The sequence below is a fragment of the Carlito syrichta genome, unplaced genomic scaffold (assembly GCF_000164805.1).
Source record: "Carlito syrichta isolate Samal-C Ts95f unplaced genomic scaffold, Tarsius_syrichta-2.0.1 Scaffold311455, whole genome shotgun sequence".
Taxonomy (NCBI): Eukaryota; Metazoa; Chordata; class Mammalia; order Primates; family Tarsiidae; genus Carlito; species Carlito syrichta.
In genome coordinates this window covers 149,330-174,490 of record NW_007255551.1, presented here as the reverse complement: position 1 = coordinate 174,490, position 25,161 = coordinate 149,330, and the positions used below count along the sequence as shown (strand labels likewise).

At 40.3% G+C, this 25,161-nt stretch overlaps 1 protein-coding gene across 1 annotated transcript in view; it reads left to right on the top strand.

Moving 5' to 3' along the window:
• The first annotated feature begins 15,983 nt into the window (after nucleotides 1-15,983).
• The window catches only part of EPSTI1 (epithelial stromal interaction 1), a 108,670-nt gene continuing 99,492 nt past the window's right edge, over nucleotides 15,984-25,161 (top strand). The window contains exon 1 of the mRNA XM_021717880.1: nucleotides 15,984-16,162. Coding sequence (XP_021573555.1) covers nucleotides 15,984-16,162 — 179 coding nt within the window. The remainder of the gene's footprint in view (nucleotides 16,163-25,161) is intronic.

Here is a 25,161-nt window from a genome sequence, read left to right as displayed (position 1 = left end):
AGATATGCAGTTGGCAAATATTTTTTCCCGTTCTGTAGATTGTCTCCCCACTCTCTTGATGGTTTCTTTTGCCTTGCAGAAGCTTTTCAGTTTGACAAGGTCCCACTTGTCAATCTTACCTCTTATGGCATGGGCTTTTGATCAGGAATTGGTTGCTTATTCCTATTTCCGTAAGGGTGTCTCCTGCATTTTCTAAGATTCTTAACATCTGAGGTTTTATGTTTAGGTCTTTGATCCATTTGGAGTTCATTTTTGTGTATGGGGATAGGTAGGGGTCCTGTTTCATTATTTTGCACATGGTCAGCCAGTTTTCCCAGCGCCACTTACTGAATAGGTTCTCCTCTCCCCAGTGGTTGTTGGTGGAGGCTTTGTTGAAGATCAGTTGGTTGAGAAATTGAAGTTTTGCTTCTGGAATCTCTATCCTGTTTGTCTATATGCCTGTTCTTGTACTAATACCAGGTTGTATTATTGTAGCGTTATAATAAAGTTTAAAGTCTCATACTTTGTTTCTTTTGCTGAGGATTCTTTTGGCTATTCATGGTCATTATGTTTCCATATGAATTTCCATATGGTATTATTGTTTCCAGGTGTGAGAAGAATAGTGCTGGTAATTTAATGGGTATTGCATTGAATCAGTAGATTGACTTTGGTAGGATGGACATCTTAACAATGTTGAGTCTTCCAATTCATGGGCATGGAATATTTTTCTATTTGTTTGTGTCATCTTTGATTTCTTTGGGCAGTGTTTTGTAGTTTTCGTTGTAAAGATCTTTCACTTCTCTGGTTAGGAAGATGCCAAAGTATTTCATTTGTGTGTGTGTGTGGCTATAGTTCCAGCTACTTGGAAGGCTGAGATGAAAGGATTGCCTGAGACCAGCAAGTTGAGGCTGCAGTGGCCATGAGTGTGCCACTGCACACCAGCCTGGGCAACAGGGTGAGACTCTGACTTAAAAAAAAAAATCACAAAAACAACAGATGCTGGCAAGTATATGGAGAAAAGGGAACGCTTCTACACTGCTAGTGGGATTGCAAGCTAGTTCAACCTTTATGGAAAACAGCGTGGCGGTTCTTAAAAGAACTAGAAATTGGCCTTCCATATGACCCAGCAATCCCCCTCTGGCAATATACCCAGAGGAACTTAACTCACTCTACCAAAAAAGATACCTGCACATGCATGTTTATTGCAGCACTATTTATAACAGCAAAAACAAGGAACTAACCATGCTACCCATTGAAACTGGGCTGGATTAAAAAAAAAAAGTGGTACATATATGCGATGGAATATTATGCAGTCATAAAGAACAAAATTATGGATTTTATAGCAACTTGGATGGATTTAGAGTCTATAATGCTCAGTGATTTATCACAGAAATAAAGATCTGAGTACCACATGTTCTCACTCATAATTGGACCCTGAACATTTACCATAATACTATAAGAAAGGGATTGGCAGGAGCCAGAAACTGCCAGGGGAAGAAGGAGGCACAAACATCAATAAGGGTATCTGATTTCAAACCTGGTAAACAGGGACCAAAGAGAGGCTCAAACTTTACCCATACAATGATCACTTGCATACCTACTCCTGAATTGTACACCATATCTTTAAAATTAAAAGTTAAAAAATAAATAGATAAAATGGGTGAATGAGTTGAAAGAACCCACAGAAAAAATTCACGGACACTGAACACAGCCGCTCCTGACAATGCTAGCTTGTACAGTGATACCAATGGGTCCCCACAACACTTACCTAGTGTGAGAAGCCTGTACTACAAGGGGCCTGAATCCCAAAAATAATTCTGGGGTTTTTTTGGTTCCCCTTGTATATCATGAATCTGGTCATCGTTCCTGAGCTCCACGCTTGTGCTTCAACAACTTTCTCCACTTGGATGTCAAGTAGGCTTCTAAAATGCAACAAGTCCAGAGGTGAACTTATAAGAATACCCTGATATCACCTCTACCAGAAATGACCCTCACAGCCTTCATCACCTTACTTGGTGGATACTCCATGCTTCCTTGAGGCTCAAAACCTTGATAACATTCTTGACTCTTCTCTTTCTCTACAACTCTCATCCAATCTGTTCCTATTTTTCCTACTTTCAAAATGTCATTCATTATACTTTAAAATATACCAGAATCTGGCTACTTCTCACCACCTCTACTGCCACCTTGCTTGCCCAAGCTGCCATCATTTCTCACCTGGATTATTGCAACAGCCTCCCAACAAGTTTCCCTGCTTCCACCTTTGCTTTCTGTCTTAGCTTGAGCTACCATAACAAAATACTGTAAACTGGGTGACTTAATCAACTAATATTTATTTTCTTACACATCTGGAAGCTTGAAGTTCAACATTAAGGTGTCAGTGGGTTAGTGTCTAGTGAGGGCTCTTGATTTGGTTTGCAGATGGCTGCCTTCTCCCTGAGTCTTCATGTGACCTTTCCTCTGTGTTCATAGGGGGAGAGATTTAGCTCTCTTCCTCTTCTTACAAAACCACTAATCCCATCATGAAGGCCCTACCCACACGACCTCTAATCTTAATTATTTCACAAAGGCCTCACCTCAACATACCATCACACTGGGGGTTAGGGCTTAAAAATATGAATTTTGAGGGGACACAGATATTCTGATCAAAACATTTTGCTTCAGTCTATTTCCAATATACAAGCCAGAGTGATAGTGTTAAAACATAAAACATCATATTGCTCTTTTTCACAAAATCCTCCAACCACTTCCTATTTCATGAAGAGTAAACACTAAAGGCTATACTATGACTTACAGGACACTATATGGTCTGGCCCCTCATTTCTTCTGTGATCGCTCCCTCTACTCACATTGTCCTTTTGTTATTTATCAAACACAGGCACTTTCCCACCTCAGAGTCTTTGACTTCTGTCCCCTTTTCTTATGGCTAGATGTAGAGCTGGGTTCCTGCATGAGGCCCTGGTGAATGTTTATGACCCGCATCAGTGTTTATTTGTTTGGGCATATGTTCTGATTGGTCAGTGCCTGTGTCAAACTGATAGATAGATATTTTGACCATAAACATTCCTTTACCTGAAATGTACTTTCTGTGCCTGCACAGCCTTTAGATCCCTACTCAGAGGTCCCGTCAATACTTCTCCTGGCCACTTTATCTAAAATTTTATATAGTTATTCACTTTTCATTCTCTTTCCACTTTATTTTTTTCTTCTTGGTACTTCATTATCTATTGCTGTGTAACAAATTGCCCCAACATTAAAACAACATTAAACATATTTTCTCAAACACTTTCTATGATTCAGAAATTCAGGAGCAGCTTAGCTGCATGTTTTTCACTCCGGTTGCAATCAAGGTATCTGCTAGGGTTGTAGTGATCTTGGTAGAGGCTGGAGGCTGTACCAGGCAATCCCGTTCAGGGTTGGAGGAAACAGCATAAGCACATGAATGCCCAAAGGCAAGTATCAATGGAGGCCACTTTAGAGGCTAGCTAGATATAGTATGCCTACATCTAATTAAGACCACATTTCTTGGTCTCTTTGTGACTGGATTTGGTCATGCAACTAAATGTTGGCCAGTGAAGCATAAGTAAAAGCAATAAGTACAGTCTTCAGGTTATGCCCATAAAGGGTATGGACTTGCTCTCCAGTTTTCTTTCCCCCCTTCTCCCTGGTTGGATTGTGTATGTGTTGGATGCAGATAAGGGCAACACCCAGAGAAGACAGAGCAACTCAGTTGGAGAAACCTAGACCCCTTACCATGGAGTCATCATACTAGCCCTGGCAAGCATAAACCTAAGAGCAAACTTCCAAGCTGCTTAAACCACAGTTATCTTAATTCTCTACTATTGCAGCTGAGTTAAAGTTTAATATGTTACCTAAGTGGGAGGGGTTACACAGAAGTACTAACGATGCCTGGAAATGTCCTGAGGAAGTAAGATAATGGCCAACTAGTACTTACAGAATGACAAATATAATACTTCCTTATATATAATATGACACTGTAGGCCCAGTGGCTTATGCCTGTAATCCCAGAACTTTGGGAGGCCAAGGTGGGAGAATTCCTTGAGGCCTGGAGTTTGAGACCAGCCAGGGCAATATAGAAAGATTCCATCTCTATAGGAAAAAAAAAAAAAGGAATTTTAGTTGTTTCACTTCCTTGCCCACAATTAATCATTTTGTTGGGGGTATAGAAATATCTTATTATAATTTTGTGTTTCCTCTGTGACAAATGAAGTAAAGTTCATTTTCACATATTTATCAGTCATTTGGGTATATTTTTCTGTGTAAAGTGCTTGTTCAAGTATTTTGTCTTTTTCATTTTATGTTTTGGGAGCTTAATGATCACTACATTTATTGAGTATACAATATTGGATACATGACACATGTATTTTGTATTTACCTAATGTGTACAACAACACTATTCATTAGGTCATGTAACTATTATTCACATCTTATAGTTGAAGAAACTGAGGCCCTGAGAGGTTCAATAATTTGCCCAAAGTCACTCAGTTGTAGGTGGTGGAGCCAAGATCCAAATACAGGACTATCAGACAACGCCAGAAACTTGAGCAGCAAGCTCTTAGCTATGAAGAAAGTTCGCTAATGCCCAATTCTAAGGGAGGATGCTCACTGTGTAGAGAATAGCAAACATCATCACTGTGTCAACTACCTCAAACAGAGGCTGCCAGAGTCCAGCTCCAACAAGAGAGTCAGGGCCTGACTGGGGAGAATCGGGAAGCGGCGAAAAAGAAAAGATGAAGACAGCAGGAATCCTCTTCCTGGGGAGAGGTCAAGACTCTGCCAATTTTTATTCAATTCTTACAAGCTTATATAGTTTTTTACTGACCCCTCTACCCACAAAATTATCCCATGTTACACATTAAGTGTTTACATCATGTTTTTTTCTTTTGTTTATGGTGAAGTTGACCTTTACAAGTTTCATTTTGTTTCTTCCTGCTACCAGGTGGTGTAACAAAATACCAGCTGCCAATTTATCGGCCACGTCCTGTGACCCCCTAGGTCACCGGAATCTCTTCCCTTCGCTATTCTATTTCTTATCTTACCTACTATGAATTCTTAATACTATTAATTTAAAAATTTAACTTTCTTAATTCTAATTGTCTTATCTATATTACTTGCTGTTTTCTTATCACCTATTTTACATTTTATATTTCTAAATGAAACATGTCTAAATCTACACTTATATATGAAACTAATCTTACTTCTAATCCTAAATATATTTAATTTTAAACCTACATTAAGTGTATATAATTTTAAGTTTACCTTAAAACTTAATTATTTCCTATTCCTTATATTTAAGTAATACCTACATCTATAATAAACATTTATCTTTTAATTATAACTGCTATCTATTTAATTCTAATCCTTACTTTAATTTTAACCTTCTTTCTAATTAAACTATAATATTTCTTAAATCAAAAGGCATGTCTGTGACTTGTTTTTCCCCAAAACACCTGTTTGTGGAGATACTCTGTCTCAGTTTCTCACTCCCTCATCAATCACAACTGTCAATGTTGTTACTTATAAAGGGTGTGAGGAAGTACTTGTTTTTCCTTTTTGGCTAAAGGTTGCAAAATTTGCATTCTCTTGTCCCTTCAGGGGGGAAATTTTTTGCTGTTGAGCCCTTTTTATATTTTTATACATAGGTTTATTGCTAATTCCACATCCTTTCACATTCTAAGGGGCACCCTTTTTGCTGCAATCTCACCTCCATTATGCCTATGTATAATTTTTTCTGTCAAATGCCATCATCCATTTGCGCATCTATTATCTCAATTAAAGAGGGAATATTCTCAAGCCTATGCACGCAATCCTTCAAAGTTAGGGAAGGTCCGTTAACAGGATCCATGGGGCTTTGCCTCCGCCATGGCTGCATCTTACTGGGGCCTTGCTCCCAGCTGGTGTTTTTCCTGTTTTCAGGTCCCTTTTACCTTACTTTTACTAGTGATTGCGGCTCCTGGCAAGAGGCCATATACTTAGGCCCACTGCAACCTGGGCTAGTGTTTAGGGTCCCCATAAACATATTTTTCTGAGTACGGTAAGACAGAACACAATGACACACAAGTTTATATGAAAAGGGTTTGTTACTTACAAATAGACAGCAAGCGACAGAAGGAGTCTCAAATCTATTGGTCCCCCAATGCTCAAGAAAGTTTCCCATGACAGATGGAGTCTTGACTGTGCATGCCCCTCTTTTCACCATAGTTGAGGTATCTTGAAAGGCAGACTGCCCTGAGATGTATGCTTCAGGGACCATGTGAGCCACACGGGGCAACACTGTGAAGGACATCCTGCATCTAGCAGAGAGAGGAGCAAAGCTCAGGCTGTCTCAGTTCCTCAAGAAGTTACATGCCCTAGGAGGGCTAGTAATAAGACCCGGGCTGTCCCAGTCAGTTCTTCCCTAACTCAAGATGTTACATTCCCTAGGAAGGACGGTAATGAGACCTGGGCTATTTCGGGCAGTTCCTCCCTATCTCAGGGCATTGCATTCCCAGCACTTTCTACAGGTATGCTTGAAAACTACAAGTAAGACGTGAGAAAGAACTGGACTGGTCCTAGACCACCTTGAGAACCCTCCTGCATTTGCAGACAATGTAGGAATCACTCACTTTCTTCAAATTGCGGGTAACTTCATTATCTTAACCATTTTTCTCATTCTTCCTTTGTCAGGATTGTCCTATTGGTAACTCAAAGAGAGGAGTCATATAGTTGGTGGGCTGCTGTGGACTATTTAGAAAGATCTTGAACTCTAACCCCCGTGTGGTGTGCCTGTGAAGAATCCCAACCAAAATCCCAGTGCTAGAAACACCAAAGGTCATGGCAATTCCTTCTAGGACTCCACTAAGTTAAGTCATACAGGAGAACCCAAGGCTTTACCCATAGAAATGAAACTCTTTCAGCTTCCAGAAGATATAAGTATGGAACAGTGTCACAAAATGTCTACCAAGTGCTCAGTGCCTTCCAGTTACGATAACAGAGTTCCAGTTTTACTGGAAACTGTACCCCTGTGCCAGGCATTTCTTTGCTTGTAAGTAAAACTATAAATACTACTTTGTTTCTATTCTGAAAGGAATTTCAAGATAAAATACACTAAGGACATAGCTCTGCAATATTTTAGCAATTGAAAGCCAAAAAGTCACTGGAACTGAAGTTAAGAATTCTTCGAGGACAAATTTAAGTATTATTAGAAAAAATATATAAAGCTCTGGCATTGACTGCTCAAAAATAATAACATCCATTTATTTATATTGCATCAAGGTGCAATTTATGGCCCTCACAAAATTCTAAAAGCTGGATTGGTCAGGTGAGATTATTATGATTAATATTTCCATTTTACAAATGAGGCAACCAAAGTTCAGAAAGTTTCAATGGTTGCCTGTGATCACGAAACTCTTTGAAAGGCTTTGCCAGGTCTCAAGTTCGTCTTCCGCCTTTGTGGTCATTGCTTTTTCCAGTGTCTCATTTTCTCTTACATACCTGGTGATATTGACAAAGGGCTGGGAAGCTCACAAAAGTGTTGACTTAGAGTTAAAACATTAGAACAATTAGGAGTTCCCTAAGAAGGGATATTTTTGGAAAAGGTACAGGCGTTGGGTAAAAAAATGAACAGTGCTTCGAGGAGTTTCTGTTTGATTCATTTATCACAGCTATAGAAACCCTTCAGGGGATCTCCCTGCCAATGCCTCCAATGGAATCTACAGAACATTCCCCAAAGTTAAGGGACATTTCTTCCATCCCTATAGCCAGCAGAGATCTTATGACAGCTACTACAGTGTTAGAATCCAGAGATGGCAGCTGCTATTTATTCCTCAGATTTGAATTTATAAAGAAGGAAATTCAGCCACCTACCTAAGGATAGGAAGTATTTAAAGCACATTTCTACATTCCTCATTTCACCAAGTGACGGTATTTATTGTCATTCTCAATATAGAAAGAACAAATGTATACTTTTTTATTTTCAAGTGCAATTCTTTGTGCTACACTATGAAGCTCACTAATTTAACACTCGCTTTTTTTTTAAAGACACCTTAATCCAAACTTAGCATGTTTGCTATTCACAAAATTCTAACAAGTTGTATAAAGCACTGTTATTGTAGAAATCATTTGATCATGTAATTGTAGGGGTAAATATTGAAGTGTTAAGATACTTATTTATTTATTTATTTATTTATTTATTTATTTATTTTTTTGAGTTGGAGTCTCACTCTGTTGCCCAGACTAGAGTGCAGTGGCCACTTCCGGCCACCGCAGCCTCGACCTGCTGGGCTCCAGCGATCCTTCCGCCTCAGCCTTCCAAGTAGCCGGAATTACAGGCATGTGCTACCACGCCCAGCTGATTTTTTGATTTATTGTAGAGATGAGGTCTCACTGCCCAGGCGGGTCTCGAACCCGCCGGCTCAGGCAATCCACTCACCTCAGCCTCCCAAAGGAAGGTTTTTATTAATGTTGATTCTGGTAAGTTTAGAAACTTTGATGTAACTATTTTGACTTTGAAAAATAATACACAGTTGCTCATTGGGAAATTGACAATAGGTGAAAAACATTCCAAATTCGGAATTTTGTCAAAAGAGATATTTTGTCCCAATTGTTTTCCAAAATGTAAAAAACTAGACTTGGGACTCTGAAGATCTAAATTCAAGTTCTGCCTCTGTCACTAATCTGTACCTAATGCTTGCAGGTTATTTGATTTCTCTAAGTTTGTGTTTCCTTGTTTAAAATGAAATGTTTAAAAGATCTTAAACATGAAGCTAGAGTAACAAGGTTCTCTCTGTTCATCACTGTAGCTCCAGTATGACACAGTGAGAGAGACATGCTTATTCAAAAAACTATTTCTTGCATGAACTTATGGTGACTTACAGTTGTAGCATTCCCAATTCTGTTGTAGAATTTGAAGAATTTGGCCGGGCACAGTGACTCTTACCTGTAATCCCAGCACTTTGGGAGGCTGAAGTGAGTGGATCGCCTGAGGCCGCAGGTTCAAGACCAGCCCAGACAACTTGGTGAGACCTTAACTCTACAGTAAATAAAAAAATTAGCCCGGCATGGTAGCATGTGCCTGTTGTTCCGGCTACTTGGAAGGTTGAGGTGAAAGGATTACCTGAGGCCAGCAGGTTGACGCTGGGGTGGCCATGAGTGTGCCAGTGCACTCCAGCCTGAGCGACGAAGTGAGACTCCAACTCAAAATAATAATAATAATAAATAATTAAATAAAAAGCCTGGGCAACAGAGTGAGTCCCTGTCTACAAAAAAAAAAAAAAAAAGATTTTGAAGAATTTCCCAAATTGTCATAATACAAATATTCTCTCTCTCTCTCTCTTTCACACACACACACACACACACACACACACACACACACACACACACATATACACACACACAAAATGAAAAGATACCAAGTATTAGGTGAGTTTTACATAACTTTATTAGAAGAGACAAAAAAAAACTTTAGGATAACTGCTGTCCCAAATCTATTGGATTAACAACTTCCCACTAAATACTTAAATTTAAGGAAGTGTAGCTTCTTAGAATTTTCAAAATCTAATATTTTTAAGACATTTTATGACAAGAAAAGTCTTAGAGATTATGTATCTCTCTATGTATTTATACACACTAATGAAGAAGTAATCTAAGGCAACCAATTTTAAAATCAAATAGATAAACCGGGCTTGGTGGCTCAGCCTGTAATCCCGTGCCTTTGGGAGGCCGAGGTGAGTGAATTGCCTGAGCCTGTGGGTTTGAGACCCGCCTGGCCAACTTGGTAAGACCTCATCTCTACAATAAATCAAAAAAATTAGCTGGGCGTAGTAGCACGCACCTGTAGTTCCAGTTACTTGGAAGGTTGAGGCGGAAGGATCGCCGGAGCCCAGCAGGTTGAGGCTGCGGTGGCCGGGAGCGGCCACTGCACTCCAGTCTGGGCGACAGAGTGAGACTCCAACTCAAAAAAAAAAAAAAAAAAAAATCAGATAGATATTGCCATTTATTTTCTTGGATGATAAAGACACACTTGGACATGATAGCAGTAAAACAAATTGGTAAACTTTCTTCACTTTCAAAGCTAACAGAGCTGCCAGAATTGCTCATTGTATTCCTGAATTTCCATTCCCCAACAATGACTCATTTCACATTTTCCTTTGCACAACTTTTTGAATGCTCTTTCTTTTCATGTAGTTTCCCTCTTCCCCAAGCAAAATGTCTTTTGCTCAGATTAAACTCATTTACCTAAAGGAACAAATAAACGAGTATTTCCCAGAGGCAGTTATATTTGAAAAAAAAAAACCATTTCCTAAATGAATTTCTAATTGGTCAAATTTCAGGCAATCTAACAATCTCACTAGATTTCAGGTCTTTCCCATGTCCCTTAAAGCATAAAGCATATTTCTAGGTAATTGTCTAGTACACTGATTTTTCAAACTTTTAAAACCATAGAATTCTTGCTCCAAACAAAATTAGGCAGCACTTCAGCATGTAGGAAAGATAAAAGTACCTAACTGAAGCAGGGATGGGGGTGCAGGACCTACCTACTTGCCTCTGCTTCTCTCCATCAGCCACCGCTGTGGAGGTATGTAACATACTCCAGAACAGCTCTGGTAAAACTCTTATTCTTTTTTTTTTGAGTTGGAGTCTCACTCTGTCGCCCAGACTGGAGTGCAGTGGCCGCTCCCAGCCACCACAGCCTCGACGCGCTGGGCTCCGGCGATCCTTCAGCCTCAGCCTTCCGAGTAGCTGGAACTACAGGCGCGCGCTACCACGCCCGGCTAATTTTTTGATTTATTGTAGAGATGAGGTCTCGCCTGCCCAGGAGGGTCTCGAACCCGCGGGCTCAGGCAATCCACTCACCTAAGCCTCCCAAAGGTGTGGGATTACAGGCTGAGCCACCGAGCCTGGCTCAGCTCTTATTCTAAACCAAATACACCTACAGAAGGTAAGGAAATGGATGATATGATAATTCATTCTCAGCATTCTAAAGGAGCCTGTGATGTCTATTGCAATAATCACATTCACTTTTAAAAAGTACTTTGAGAATGTGGCAACACAAGAAGTAAACAGAGTTAGAAATTTAGATTTTGCCTGTTATTGTGTATTTCTAGCTCAGGTTTGAAACTTGGGTGTGTGGTGTGGTTGTGTTGTAAAAAATATGACCAACTAGGTGTGTTCTTGAAATCAGCATCACTGTTACTAGCTCCTTTAGGAGAAATGGTTTTCCCCAACTTGGGTTTTCCCTTACTTAAACTTCAAATTCATTCCAACCACCAAAATAATTGTTTTCTCTTCTAAAACAAGAGTTCCAGTGGTATTTTTCTAGCAGAAACAACGTAGAAGAAGGTGGCCTCCAGAAAGACCACACTAGTCCTCTTTTTGCTGGACTCCCAACCTGTATTTCTCATCCTGCAGGTGCCTCAAACCCAACTGTTGCTAAACATACTCTTTCACCATCCCCCAAAACTTGTTCTTCCTTTGAGTTAATGGTTCTGCCACCTATCTAGTCAGAAGAAAACCACAAAGTCATCATAAAAATATAACTCAAATTCCTGGGGCTTTCACGTAGGCATACCTTGACATTATAATTGACATTTGGGGCAGGATAATTTCTTGTTATGGGGGCTTACCTGTGTATTGTGGGATATTTAGGAGCATCACTAGCCTCTACCTGCTAGATGCTAATAGCACGTACCCTCTTCCAGGCTTCTGGATCAAAATTATCTCCAGGCATTGCCAAATGTCTGCTAGAGGAAAATTCAATTCCCCTTGAGAATCACTGCTGTGGTTGATTTCTTTATTCCCGACAATGCCCCACAAGGTAAGTATTGTAACTTCTTGTCACATTTTGCAGGTAAGGAAACTGCACCTCTAGGAATTGGGAGACTTTTTAGCCTCAGTCATGTGGCAAAGCTGGTCTCAAATAAAGTATGTAAAAACTGTCTCCTCAGCCGGGCTTGGTGGCTCAGCCTGTAATCCCGCACTTCGGGAGGCTGAGGTGAGCGGATTGCCTGAGCCCGCGAGTTTGAGACCCACCTGGGCAACTTGGTGAGACCTCATCTCTACAATAAATCAAAAAATTAGCCGGGTGTGATAGCGCACGCCTGTAGTTCCAGCTACTTGGAAGGCTGAGGTGGAAGGATCACCGGAGCCCAGCAGGTCGAGGCTGCGGTGGTGGGAGCGGCCACTGCACTCCAGTCTGGGCAACAGAGTGAGGCTCCAACTCAAAAAAAAATCTCCTCTTCTCCCTGCTGCTTTCTGGTGCTCAATTCTTCCTTGCATTTAGTTTTTTTTTTTTTAATTTATGTGAATCTTTCATTTGAAATGTCTTGATTTTGCTCCCTGCATTCTAGATTGCCTTAGCTCAGATCTATATTTCTAACCCAGATTATAATAACTAGGCTCTTAATTTATCATCTGGATTTCAGTTCCTTCATCTTTCAATCTCCCTTTCATATTGCTAGGAGCTGACTTTCTCAAACAGCCATTATTACATAACTTCCCTACTGAAAATTCTTCTGTGGCTTCCACATTGCCTAGAGTAGTGGTTTCCAAAGGGTGGTCCTGGGACTGCAAACTTTGGTATTACCTGGGAACTTGTCCGAAAGGCAAATCTTTGGGCCCTACCCAGACCTACTGAATCAGAAACTCTAGAGTTGGGGCCCAATAATCTGTTTTAACACACCCTCTAGATGATTCTGATGCTCACTGAAATTTGAGAACCTCTGACCTACTTCACAGAGCTCTAACCCAGACTTCCTTTCCTACCAGGTACTTTATACTACCGTCTCTCCTGTCTCACTCCAAGCACTTGCCCACCCTCCAATTCCATTTTATCATTAGCTATCAAACCCGCATTTGTCTTACTTTTCAAGCACCAATAATATAAACAAGATAGTCCAGTACTTAAGTAACTCTCTGGCCTGCACCTGGGATGCTGGAATTAGGTCATTTTAAGCCACAAGTCTCTGCCATAGCAGCTCCTTCTTCCTGGTGAATTTTTGTGTCTTTTGTGGGTCATCCTTGAATGTCCCTTTTCCTGAATTAATCAGAGGGTTAATCCATACTTCCGTACCTGCCTGTCATTTCATTTATTCCATAGTGGCATTCACATTTGTTTACCTGTCTCCTAGAATACAGGTTATGTGAGGGAAGAGTCTTCACTCACCTTTGTGTAACCAGCATTGTGACCATGGTGATCAACACATCAACAGAATACATCAGCAGAACACATCAGCATCATCTGGGAGCTTTTAAAAAATATGGATGCCAGAGCTCACCCCTAGACCTACAGAAAGAGTCTTGCAGATCCATATTTTTAGAAGTCCCTACACCCTCATTACACAATGCTAACTTTAAAAACACACAGATAATATCTATACATTTATATATATGAAAGGGCTGCAGACTGCAAGGCGGTCATCCCACAGGCTGGGAGGCATGCCTCTGGCTGCTTTGAAGCAGGAACTTTATGCTAAAGGATTGACTGGTCATATATATTCAACAGGTTATAGGAGGAGCTATGAATATTCATGAAGGTGGTACCGCTGCATGTGTACTGAGCAAACATGCATGTTATATATGATCCATGTTCACCTTGGGGTGGAGAATTAACATTGATATGTATTAAATTGGGCCCTCTACATGAAAAGGTCTTTTCAGGACAACGAAGTCTTTCAAGTGCGCAGTCTCTGTAAACCAGCCAGAACCAGTCCATGGTTGGTGGTTTTCTTATCAGGAGGAAGTTACTGAAATCAGTCTCTTGTCTAATCGAAAACTGTAATTACGGCTAGTGGAAGAGGGGGTCAGTTAGTCAGTGTCTGAGAGTTGGATGAGTTGTAATTGTTTTAATTTTGCTTATCTCAAAGTCATTGCTTGCTTAGCTGCTAGAGAAAAAGAAAAATCTTGTGGCAGTCAGAATATAGTTTATTCTTTCAGTGTAGGGGTGCATGACTGAACCCTTGCCAGGCATGACCTTAGGTTCTGTTTATAATTTGGTATCTTATGGCCACAAAGCATCTGTCAGTCTTATGATCTCTATTTTAACCTTAATGCTGGTTAGTTGTGGTGTCTAAACCCCGGGTGTGAGGGTGTTAGAGGTTGAAAAGAGGCCATTTTCATTATATTAGAACAGTCATTTAGAAAAGACTTAAAAACACGCATTCTTTCGTAGCTGAGTTGGGCTGAAGGTAAAAGCTGCTTGGATTCAAAAGTGTACATTTTTCCTATTCCCTCCTGCTTCTCCTCTCCTAGTATTGTCTTTCCTGACTGGCTGGCCACTCTTATCTAGTAAGCCATTGCTGGTGCTGAAGAGGAAGCAGAAAGGCAAGCTAGACCACCTACTGATTAGGAGAGTGGACCAAGGCCAAATGGAGTGTGTTTGAAAGCTTGGAGTGGGCATTGCCACCTCCTCTCCATCTGCAAATACAAGGACATTGGACTGTGACAAGCTAGGGCTCTGGGAATAAAAGATTATTACAATTATATTTTCCCTTCCATCCAAATACTGCAATTGTCTGCCCCTTCCTCTAAAAATCCAGTAAAAGAAAATATCGTAAATTCCAAAATGTTATCTAAAATGTCAGCATGACCAGGAGACTTTGTGTCATGTCAGTGGTCATATATCAAATATTGTTAATGTAAATCTTGGGTCATGCTAAACCCTTACATAGACTTCAAACTCAGAGTGGGTGAAGGACTATGAATTTTGGGTATAAATACTGGAATGAAGCCGGGTTCGGTGGCTCAGCCTGTAATCCCACACTTTGGGAGGCCGAGGCTAGAGGATTGCCTGAACCCGCGGGTTCAAGACCCGCCCAGGCAACTTGGTGGGACCTCGTCTCTACAATAAATCAAGAACTAGCCGGGAGTGGTAGTGCACGCCTACCAGCTACTTGGAAGGCTGAGGCAGAAAGATCGCTGGAGCCCAGCAGGTCAAGGCTGCAGTGGCCGGGAGCGTGCCACTGCCCTCCAGCCTGGGCAACAGAGTGGGATTCCGACTCAAAAAAAAAAAAAAAAAAAAAAATTACAGGAATGAATTTGTGTTGCGGGCAGTGATACTGATCCATCTCCTTATAACCTGGTTATAGAAATGAAAACACTCCCTTTTCTCCCTCTCCTATTTTAATTGGCCATGAGGGATAGTAGCCGATTTATTGGATCTGGGGCAACAAGGGGATAAAACATGGGCTGTCTGATCTCCCATCCCATCATGACTGGGAACTAAGTTTTAAGGTTTTTGAAGGTTCCCTTGGCCAAGGTGGGGGGTGGGGGTGGGGTTCTGTTCAGTCAATAGGGACTTAGGATTTTATTTTTAGTTGACTGCAGATGTTTAATATTTCTTAGATGTCTGGTCAATTACTCAGCAAAACTCGCTAGAGAATCTTGTCTACCTCAGCTTGCTTCTCCAGCTTATGGGTGTGTGTGTGTGTGTGTGTGTGTGTGTTTGCTTTTGATTTCACTTTCCATTTCTTCTAACTTGAAAGTATCTGTATTGGTAACAACCAAACAGCAGTCATTACTGATACAAGACAATGTTTGTTTAGATTATTTTAGTTGCTGATCGAATTTCTGGCGTTTTATGGTAAATGTAGTTTTCACAGTCTCAAACATCCAGCAGCACCCTTAGTTAGAGTTACCTGTCCCACCTGAAGTATCTTTCAGGATTTTAGTCATTTTGCGGCTCCTCGCTCCCAAGGTATCCATGGCTCATCACAGTTGTCCTTATTAAGGAGGCTTCCGCGATCTTAAACCGACTCACCTGAACTCAGCATCCCTGGGCCGGCGGGGCCTAGCCATGAACTTATGATGGGGGGCGGGGAGGGCGCGCCGGGGAAGAATAAATGAGGAAGTTCTCCGGGGCGGGAGCGATCTGCAGCTGGGAGCGAGAAATCGAAACTCGGCTGTTAAAACCGCTGCCCCTGCTCTTTGGAATCGCATCTCGGGACTCGCCACGCGTCCCAGCCGGATCCGTCCAGCAGCCGGGGCGGCGGGACCGCGGGTCCTGAACCATGTACACCCGCAGTAGGGTGCTGGGCTCCGGGCTCGGCGCGCCCCCTGCCTCCCGCCCGGTCCAGGACCCCCAGAAGCGGCGGGAGGAGCTGGACCCGCTGCAAGGCCAGCGGCAGGGTTTGGAGGCGGCCTCCGAGGGCCTTTCGCGGGACAGCGCCCAGCACGTGGGCCTCAGGCGGTAAGTATGGAACAACCGGTCTTGGGGACCAGCGCCTGGACCCCAGACACACTGCAAGCTCCCGGTAGGCCTTTGGAGTTTGAAACCACGGGGGTCCAAGAACAAGGATTTTTGACAGAACGAAGCCTGGCTTATTTGCCTAAATAAAATATAGTCTACCATAAACAGTGATCTAGCACAGAAAGAACAGAGGACCGCATGTTCTCACCTGAACATTTACCATTATACTATAAGAAAGGGATTGCAGTAGTGGGTGACTGAGGAGGTGTGGGGAGGACACAACATCAAGGAGGGTACCTGATTTCAAACAAAGCAAAGTGAGGAGCAAAAGCAGACCCAAACTTTACCTGTATGAGGACCACTTGGATACCTAATCCTGAAAGGTACCCCACATCATAAAAAAAAGTACCCATGGATTATTTTATAAATTGAGCCAGCCAGTTCGCGGTCCTTTACTAAATAGTCAAACTCCATCCTTTTCGGGAACACTACCTTCCATATCCTTCTGATTGGCTACAGGAGTGTAAGATATGGGTGTGTAGAAACCACCTAGGCATCTTATTAATTTTTCAGGTGTCTCCAGAACTCGTCTTCCAACTAGTAGGGAAATAAGTTTTCCCTTATTGTTTCCAAAAATCGGTGCCCTAAATGGAATCACTACATCAGAAACCAGGGTAAGGGTAGGAAGACACGTAACATGGGCTAGAAGATCCAGGCTGCCTCTAGCTAGGAGCAAGCCTGCATCCAAACAGGACTCCCAGGTCGACAAGAATATTATAACCAGAGGGGTGGGGCTGCCATGCCTGCCTCTGGTCCCTAGCATTGACATGCGCCCTATGCAGCACAGATAGGTAGCATTGATTCCTGGTCTTTGGTTCAGGGACTGCAATTGGTATCCTGGAAACACTTATTATGCAAAATGTTAGCCTCTCTTTCCACCCAGTGGAATGAGCTGCTTTAACTCAAAAGTGTGATTTGTAATGACATTACTGACTTTGAAGTGCTGTCTCTGTGAACTGGAACTATCCAAATGGTTTTATTTTTATTTTCCCCTTTTTTCATTGACTTCTAGTCATATGAAAGACAAATGCTGGTTGCGTAGAAACAGTATATAACCTTATGACCAATAAACAGTAGATGTTCTTTCATCCCTAAACTTTTGAAAGTATCAGGCCTTTAATATTATTCAACTTGGGGTTACCCTTAGTTGGGGTGGATGATCTGGAAATCAATTAGAGATTGCTGCATTTCTCTTCCTCTTAGAATAATTGGTCTCTTGCCACAATAGAGGAAGCCCATTAATTGTAAGTAACCTACATATCTGTAAGCTGTAGTGCTTAATCCTAACAGAGGTCATGGATATATGATCTCATGTTCATAAGTGGTTCATGATAGACACCATTTACATACCTTTTTTAAAATTAAAAAGCACTTGCATAGATATAACCACTTATCTGTAAGTTCATAATTTCATAAGCATTAGCAGTTGCACCTGTTTTCTTATTTGATTGTAATTGCCCCAGACTCTTGTTGAACCAAACTACTCAGAAAGGGACCGTTTTCTGATTATTCAACCGTTAGTACCCTGAAGATTTCACTGCATATTACTTTGTGATTCCTAAGATTTGCAAATTAACTATTAAAGAATAATTGGAAGAATTTAGTTATCTCTCACAGAGTTCTTCCTTATTTTTATATGAACCAGTTATAGTAAGTAGAGAATTATAAAATACATTCCCTTTTAGGTGTTTAATGTCTGGTTTGGACAACTCTGAATTCTTATATCTCCATTAGTCACTTATATTCACTTAATTTTTTCCTTTAATAGAAGTGAAATACTAAGGCTAGTAAATGGCAAATAACATAGTAAAGTCAACACCCTCCCTCCAATTAAGGTGGTTTTATTTATATGGAGGCTAGAAATTAAGGCATTTTCTAATAAATTAAGAAAAAAGGAAGAATAAAGTTAAGTGCTCTAATAGTAAAGCTTCCGTTGTTCACTCACAGTATGAACTTATTTATGGTAAGATAAGGGTTGAAATTTACTCTTTTGTGTACATTCTGCCATTTATTTGTGCAGCCCCAGTAGTGGGGGTTAGAAAATGGGCTTTGATGGCAGGTGACTTGGGTTCAAGTTCTGATTTGCTGTTACTGGCTCTCTAAATAAGATGCTTAGCTTCATGCCTTAGTTTCCTCATTATTTAAAATGAGACAATTCCAACCCCAAAGGGTTTTTTTTGTTGTTTTTTTGAGACAGGGTCTTGCTCTGTTTCCAGGCTAGAGTGCAGTAGTATGATCATTGCTCACTGAAGCCTCGAGCTTCTGGGCTCAAGTGATCTTCCTGCCTCAACTTCCTAAGTAGCTAGTGTGTATATGCATAAAACAAAACTTTATAAAGCAAATAGCCAGTAAATGCTGGGTGCTGATAGCCTTAAGTTCATTTAATAAACGTTTATTGACCAAGTGCTATACTGTTACCCTTAAGTCTAGTGTTTGTGCCTTTTAAAAACACACTGACTTAAAACATATATATAAGCAAAGCATATTAGTAAAAACAAATCTATGGAAATCTCTTAATATATTAAATGATTCTGAGGACTTCTGATAGACTGTCGGGCAAGGGTGAGTTCTTAGTGACATTTGGATTTAAGTTATTACAAATATTTACTAATTCATATTGGCTTTCCCAATTATTTTTAGTTGGTAATTTTGTCTTTTCCCTAAATATTGTAAGCTATCTTCACAGATTTAAAGAGAACAAAGCTTATACAAATTTCTAGTCTAAAGTGATTCTTTATCCTCTCTTTGAATATTTTGCTTGTTTATCCTTCACTTATATCACATTTGGATAATTTTAAGTGAAGGCATGCATTTAGCTGGTTTTACTCAATTCTGGCAATAGGCTCTTGCCTGTGATAGAAATATTCATGTCACATTCAGACACTTGTCAATAACCATTAACTGATCCTTTAGCTTAATGCTGTTTAAAGGAAATAAAAAAGATATTTCAAAAATGAACCCATAATGTGGAATTTTGCGAAATTTTGTCTTATAGCCAACTTTAGCATAACATGTATACACATCCAGTTTGTTTTAACATATTTGTGGCCTACTGAGTACTGTAGAGACTTAAAAATGGCCAATAATAGTAATAATAGCAAACACTTAGGTATTGTTTACTATGTAAAAGCACATTACCTACATTAACTCTTTCAATTCTTACAATAAACCTGTAATAAGAGAGGGTGCCTAACTTAAAGTAACTAAAAACATAGGAACAAATAACTACTCAATAAAAGAAGCCCTTATGAAGCTTACTGTCTAATTGATGGGGCAGACATTTGTCAATAATTACATCAATAAGTCTTTATGTCTGCCTAAAGGAAAGCCAGAGCCTGAGCCAGTCTTAGGAGTAGGAAAATCTTCCCCAAGAGGTGATGCCTGAGCTTTGATCTACAGGATATTAGGAATTAGAATTTTTTTTTTTCCCTGACACCAAATATGTCATTCCACCACTAACTCTCTGACACCAACTGGGCATCTGACAATTCAATTCAATTCTAACACTACTCAGAATTAGTACAGACCCCACAAATTAAGGGCTCAGTCCCACAAGACTGCCCTAACTTCAGATACCAGCTGCAAATGGGGTATCTAGGATATTTTCACTTCTGCCCAGTAGATTTCAAATTTGGGGGTTCCTGCAATATCTCCTCTTCCCCAGTTTTGATAATTCAATAGAATGACTCACAAAAGTCATGAAAACTGCTATACTTATGATTCCAGTTTTATTATAAAAGATATAAGTTCGGGACAGTCAAATGAAAGAGATACATAGGGCATCTCCTGGAAGAAAGAAGGAGGTGTTGTCAGGCAAGTTGTCCATCATTACCTAGGCATGATGGATTAAATCACCTGCCATTGGTGATTAAACTCAATCTCCAAACCCTCTTTTCTCCCCAGAAGTTATATTGGGTCTGAACATTTAAACCCTCTAACACATAGCTGTTTTCTTTAGAAACCAGTCCCTTTCCTGAAGCTGGAGACCCCACTAAGAATCTTTTCATTAGCATATTAAAAGACATTTATTACTCAGGAAATCCCAAGGGTTTTGGAAGCTCTGTGCCAGGAACCAGGGATAATGACCAAATATTTATTTTTTTATTATAGCACAGGAGTTTAAATGGCCTCTGTGTAGACAGAGAACTTTGTACTCAGATCTTCTTCAAAAGAACTTCTAATGGAGAGCATGGTCAACTGACAGCCCCATCTGCCACCTTTTGGATCCATTGTACCCTTTGCCCCGAGTGCTTACTTATGCTGCACCCTTGCTGCCAGTGTCTGAACACTCCTGGGTACCAGTGCCAGCCCACGCCTGGCCCATGTGGGACTTCTCTATTGGGGAACTATTGCTGGAAGACTCTCCATATTCCAGTCCAAGATTTCTCAGAATTATTAGCAGTCTGAGGCTCTTTCTATTCAATCCTCTTTCTCTCTGTCCTTTCAGAGTATGAAAGTTGTCAGAATCAAAATGAAGTCACTTGTGTCAAGCTGACAAATATAGCCAAGGCCATGAAGAGAATGTTCTCACGCACATATACCTGATAACAAGAACTATCACAAAAATCTGCAGAAACCATGACCTTGTACAAAGGCCACCACAACCTTACACGAAAAGTACTGCAAGAATATCTGCCCAGCAACTGCCTGTCCAATCTTGGACCGATGCCACCTTTGTTATTGATCCTTATAGCTAAGGATAATTGTCTCAAAACATCTTATGTAATCCTCCTGACTTTTCCTTTAAAAACCCTTGTCTTCCCAGCTTTAAAAACCCTTGTCTTCCCAGCTGGGCTCTGTAGCTCAGCCTGTAATCCCAACTTTGGGAGGCTGAGGTGAGTGGATTGCCTAAGCCCACAGGTTCGAGACCAGCCTGGGCAACTTGGCAAGACCATGTCTCTACAATAAAATAAAATAAAATAAAAATTAGCTGGGTATGGTAGCATGCAACTGTGGTTCTGGCTACTTGGAAGGCTGAGGTGGATGGATTACTAGAGCTCAGAAGGTCAATGCTGGGGTGGCCATGAGTGCCACTGCACTGCACTCCAACTCCCCCCCCGCCCCCAAAAAACAAAACCCCTGTCTTTGTCTTCCTTTATCTTCCTGAGTATGCCTATCGTATTCCCATTACACTACTCAATCCTGAATAAATATTTTCCTTTAGAGAGCCTTTCTCTGAGTTATTTAGGTTTTAACAGGTATCAGACCTGCTCCTGGTCTCAAGTCTTTTCCTGCCTATGTCTGCTCCCTTTTTTATCCTTGGCAGGCATTCCCCCATTACATCTCTTGAATGTCTAACTCTATCTTGGCATCAACTTCTGGAAGATCCAAACTGACACAATCTCTAAGACACACCATATTCTAGCTACAGAAGTTTAGACACTTTACTCATGCCCATTGTTGGCATGCTATTCCTGCATATTGGGGAAACCCACTCTTTTTCTTATTTCCTCCCTTGGGAGGCAGGGGACATTCCCTAACTTCCCTAATCCAACTACAGTGCATCTCACCAGCATGTTATGATTGGGAGAAGGAAATAATCCTTGTAACTGACACTTTTCCTCCCTTCATCCCCAAACTCTCAAGGGAGATAAAGGAAGAATAAAGGATGGCTTGGTTAAGAGCATTTATGAATGGTCAATCTCATTTTTCTCTTTTCTTTTTAAAGACCATTGTATTACATTTTGTAAATATAATATGGAATGTAAAGCAGGATATATAATAATATAGTTATTAAGTTGTAGCATTAGTTAAAATTTTGTTAACATTACTCTTTAATGTATATATTCTGAAACCTTGAAGTATAGTTTCTTATGTCTAAGACAGAACTTCTTAGGTTATTCTTGACCCACATTATTTACATCTGAACAAGCCACATAAAATATTCTTAAATTAAGGACAAATTTTTTTAATCAATATTTTTTATTATGATATTGTGGGGTACAGTTAAGGGTTAGGTATTTAAATATGCTTTGTTCAGGCACCCTTGTTGATAAGAGGTGTCTCCCCATCCCCAGACAGATATTCACTACTGTTAATCCCATCTCCCCTCCCCCCAATAGTTTTCCACCACTGTCAGTCATTTTCTTATAGTATTACGTTGGATGTTCAAGGTCCACTATATGAGTGAGAACATGTGATACTCAGATCTTTGTTTCTGTGAGAGGTCACTCAGTATTATAGACTCTAGTTCCATCCAGGTTGCTGCAAAATTCATGATTTTGTTCTTTTTTATGGCTGCATAGTATTCCATTGTGTATATGTACCACATTTTTTTAATCCAGTCCTCTTTTGATGGGCAGCATGGTTGCTTCTGGGTTCTTGCTATTGTGAACAATGCTGTGATAAACATACATGTGCAGGTATATTTTTTTATAGAGTGATTTGAGTTCTTCAGGGTATATTCCCAGTAAGGGAATTGCGGGGTCATATGGGAGGTCAATATTTAGAGCTTTTAGGAATACCATACTGTTTTCCACAGAGGTTGCACTAGTTTGCACTCCCACCAACAGTGTAGAAGTGTTCCCTTTTCGCCACACCCTCTCCAGTAACTGTTATTTTGAGTTATTGATAATTGCCATTCTGACTGGAGTTATGTGGTATCTCAATGTGATTTTGATTTGCATCTCCCTGATGATTAGTGAGATTGAACATTTTTTCATTTGTCTGTTGGCTGCACAGATGTCTTCCTTTGAGAAGTGTCTGTTCATATCTTTTGCCCATTTTATAATGGGGTTATTTGTTTTTTTTCTTTTCAGCACGTTTGAGTTCCTTGTAGATCCAGGATGTTGAGCCTTTGTCAGACCTGGAGTTGGCAAATACTTCTTCCCAGTCTGTAGGCTATTTCCCTGCTCTCTTGATGGTTTCTTTGGCTTTGCAGAAGCTTGTCAGTTTAACAAGGTTCCACTTGTCTATCTTATCTCTTATAGCTTGTGGGTTTCAGGTTTTGTTCAGGAATTGGTTGGCAGTTCCAATTTCCATGAGGGTATTTCCTTCATTTTCTAATGTTCTTATGGTTTGAGGTTTTACATTTAGGTCTCTGATCCATTTAGAGTTAATTTTTGTGTATGGGGATAGATGGGGTCCTGTTTCAATCTTCTGCATGTGGTCAGCCAGTTTTCCCAGCACCATTTACTGAATAGGTTCTCCTCTTCCCAGTGGTAGGTGGTGGAGGCTTTGTCAAAGATGAGTTGGTTGAGAAATTGAGGTTTTGCTTCTGGAATCTCAATTCTATTCCATTGGTCTATATGCTTGTTCTTGCACCAATACCAAGCTGTTTTGATTATTGTACCTTTATAGTAAAGTTTGAAGTCTGGTAATGTGATACCACCTGCTTTGTTTTTTTGCTGAGGATTGTTGTGGCTATTCTTGGTCGTTTGTGTTTCCATATGAATTCCTGTGTTGTTTTCTCTAGGTCTGAGAAGAATGTTGCTGGTAATTTGATTTATTGCATTAAATCTGTAGATTGCCTTAGGTAAGATGGACATCTTCACAATATTGATCCTTCCAATCCATGAGCATGGGATATTTTTCTACTTGCTTGTGTCATCTTTGATTTCTTTGAGCAGTATTTTGTAGTTTTCACTGTAAAAGTCTTTCACATTTCTGGTTAGGAAGATACCAAGGTATTTCATTTTTTTTGTGGCTATTGTGAATGGAATTGTGGTTTTGATTTGGGTTTCTGTTTATTATTGGTGTAAAGAAATGTGATTGTCTTTTGCACATTTATTTTATATCCTGAGACTTTGCCAAAGTCCTTTATCAGTGCAAGGAAGTTTTTGACAGATTCTCTTGGGTTTTCAAGGTACACGATCATGTCATCTGCAAAGAGAGATAGCTTGACTTCCTCTTTTCCTATTTGAATACCCCTGATTGCCTTCTCTTCTCTGATTGCTCTAGCCAGGACTTCCAATACTATATTGAACAGGAGGGGTGAGAGTGAGCATCCTTGTTTTGTTCCAGTTTTCAGGGGAAATGGTTCCAGTTTTTGTCTGTTTAGGAGTATGCTGGCTGTGGGTTTCTCATAGATGGCTTTAACTATTTTGAGGCATGTTCCCCGTATGCCTAGATGTTCGAGGGTTTTTATCAAGAAGGGGTGCTGGATTTTATTGAAAGCTTTTTCTGCATCTAATGATATAATCATGTAGTTTTTGTTTTGATATCTGTTGATGTATTTAATTACATTTATGGTTTTATGAATGTTGAACTAGCCTTGCATCCCAGGGATGAAGCCTACTTGGTCATGATGGATGATTTTTGAGATGTGTTGTTGAATCCGGTTCACTAGGATCTTGTTGAGAATTTTACCATCTATGTTCATTAAAGATATTGGCCTGTAGTTCTCTTTCTTTGTTGGGTCTTTACCTGGCTTGGGTATCAATGTGATGTTGGTATCATAAAATGATTTGGGGAGAGTTTCATCTTTCTCAGTTGCCTGGAATACCTTCAGTAGGATTGGTATAAGCTCCTCCTTAAATTTCTTGTAGAATTCTGCTGGAAAGCCATCTGGTCCAGGGCTTTTTTTTGTAGGTAGTTTTCTTATTACATGTCAATTTCCTTAATTGTTATTGGTCTATTTAGGGACTCAATTTCTTCTTGTTTCAACCTAGGCAGGTTGTGTGATGACAGAAAGTCCTCCATTTCTGAAAGGTTTTCAAGTTTGTTTTCATACAAGTGTACATAGTAGTCTCTCATGATCTTTTGTATTTCTTTAGGATCAGATGTGACTTCATCTTTTGTGTTTCTGATTGCATTTATTTGGGCTTTTTCTCTCTTTTTCTTGGTCATTCTAGCTAGGGGACCATTGATCTTGTTTATCCCTTCGAAGAACCAGCTTTCTGTTTCATTGATTTTTTTGTATTATCTTTTTGTCTTCTATGTCCTGCATTTGGGCTTTTATTTTGGTGACCTGCATTAGGGTTTTTGTGGTCTTGCTTTTC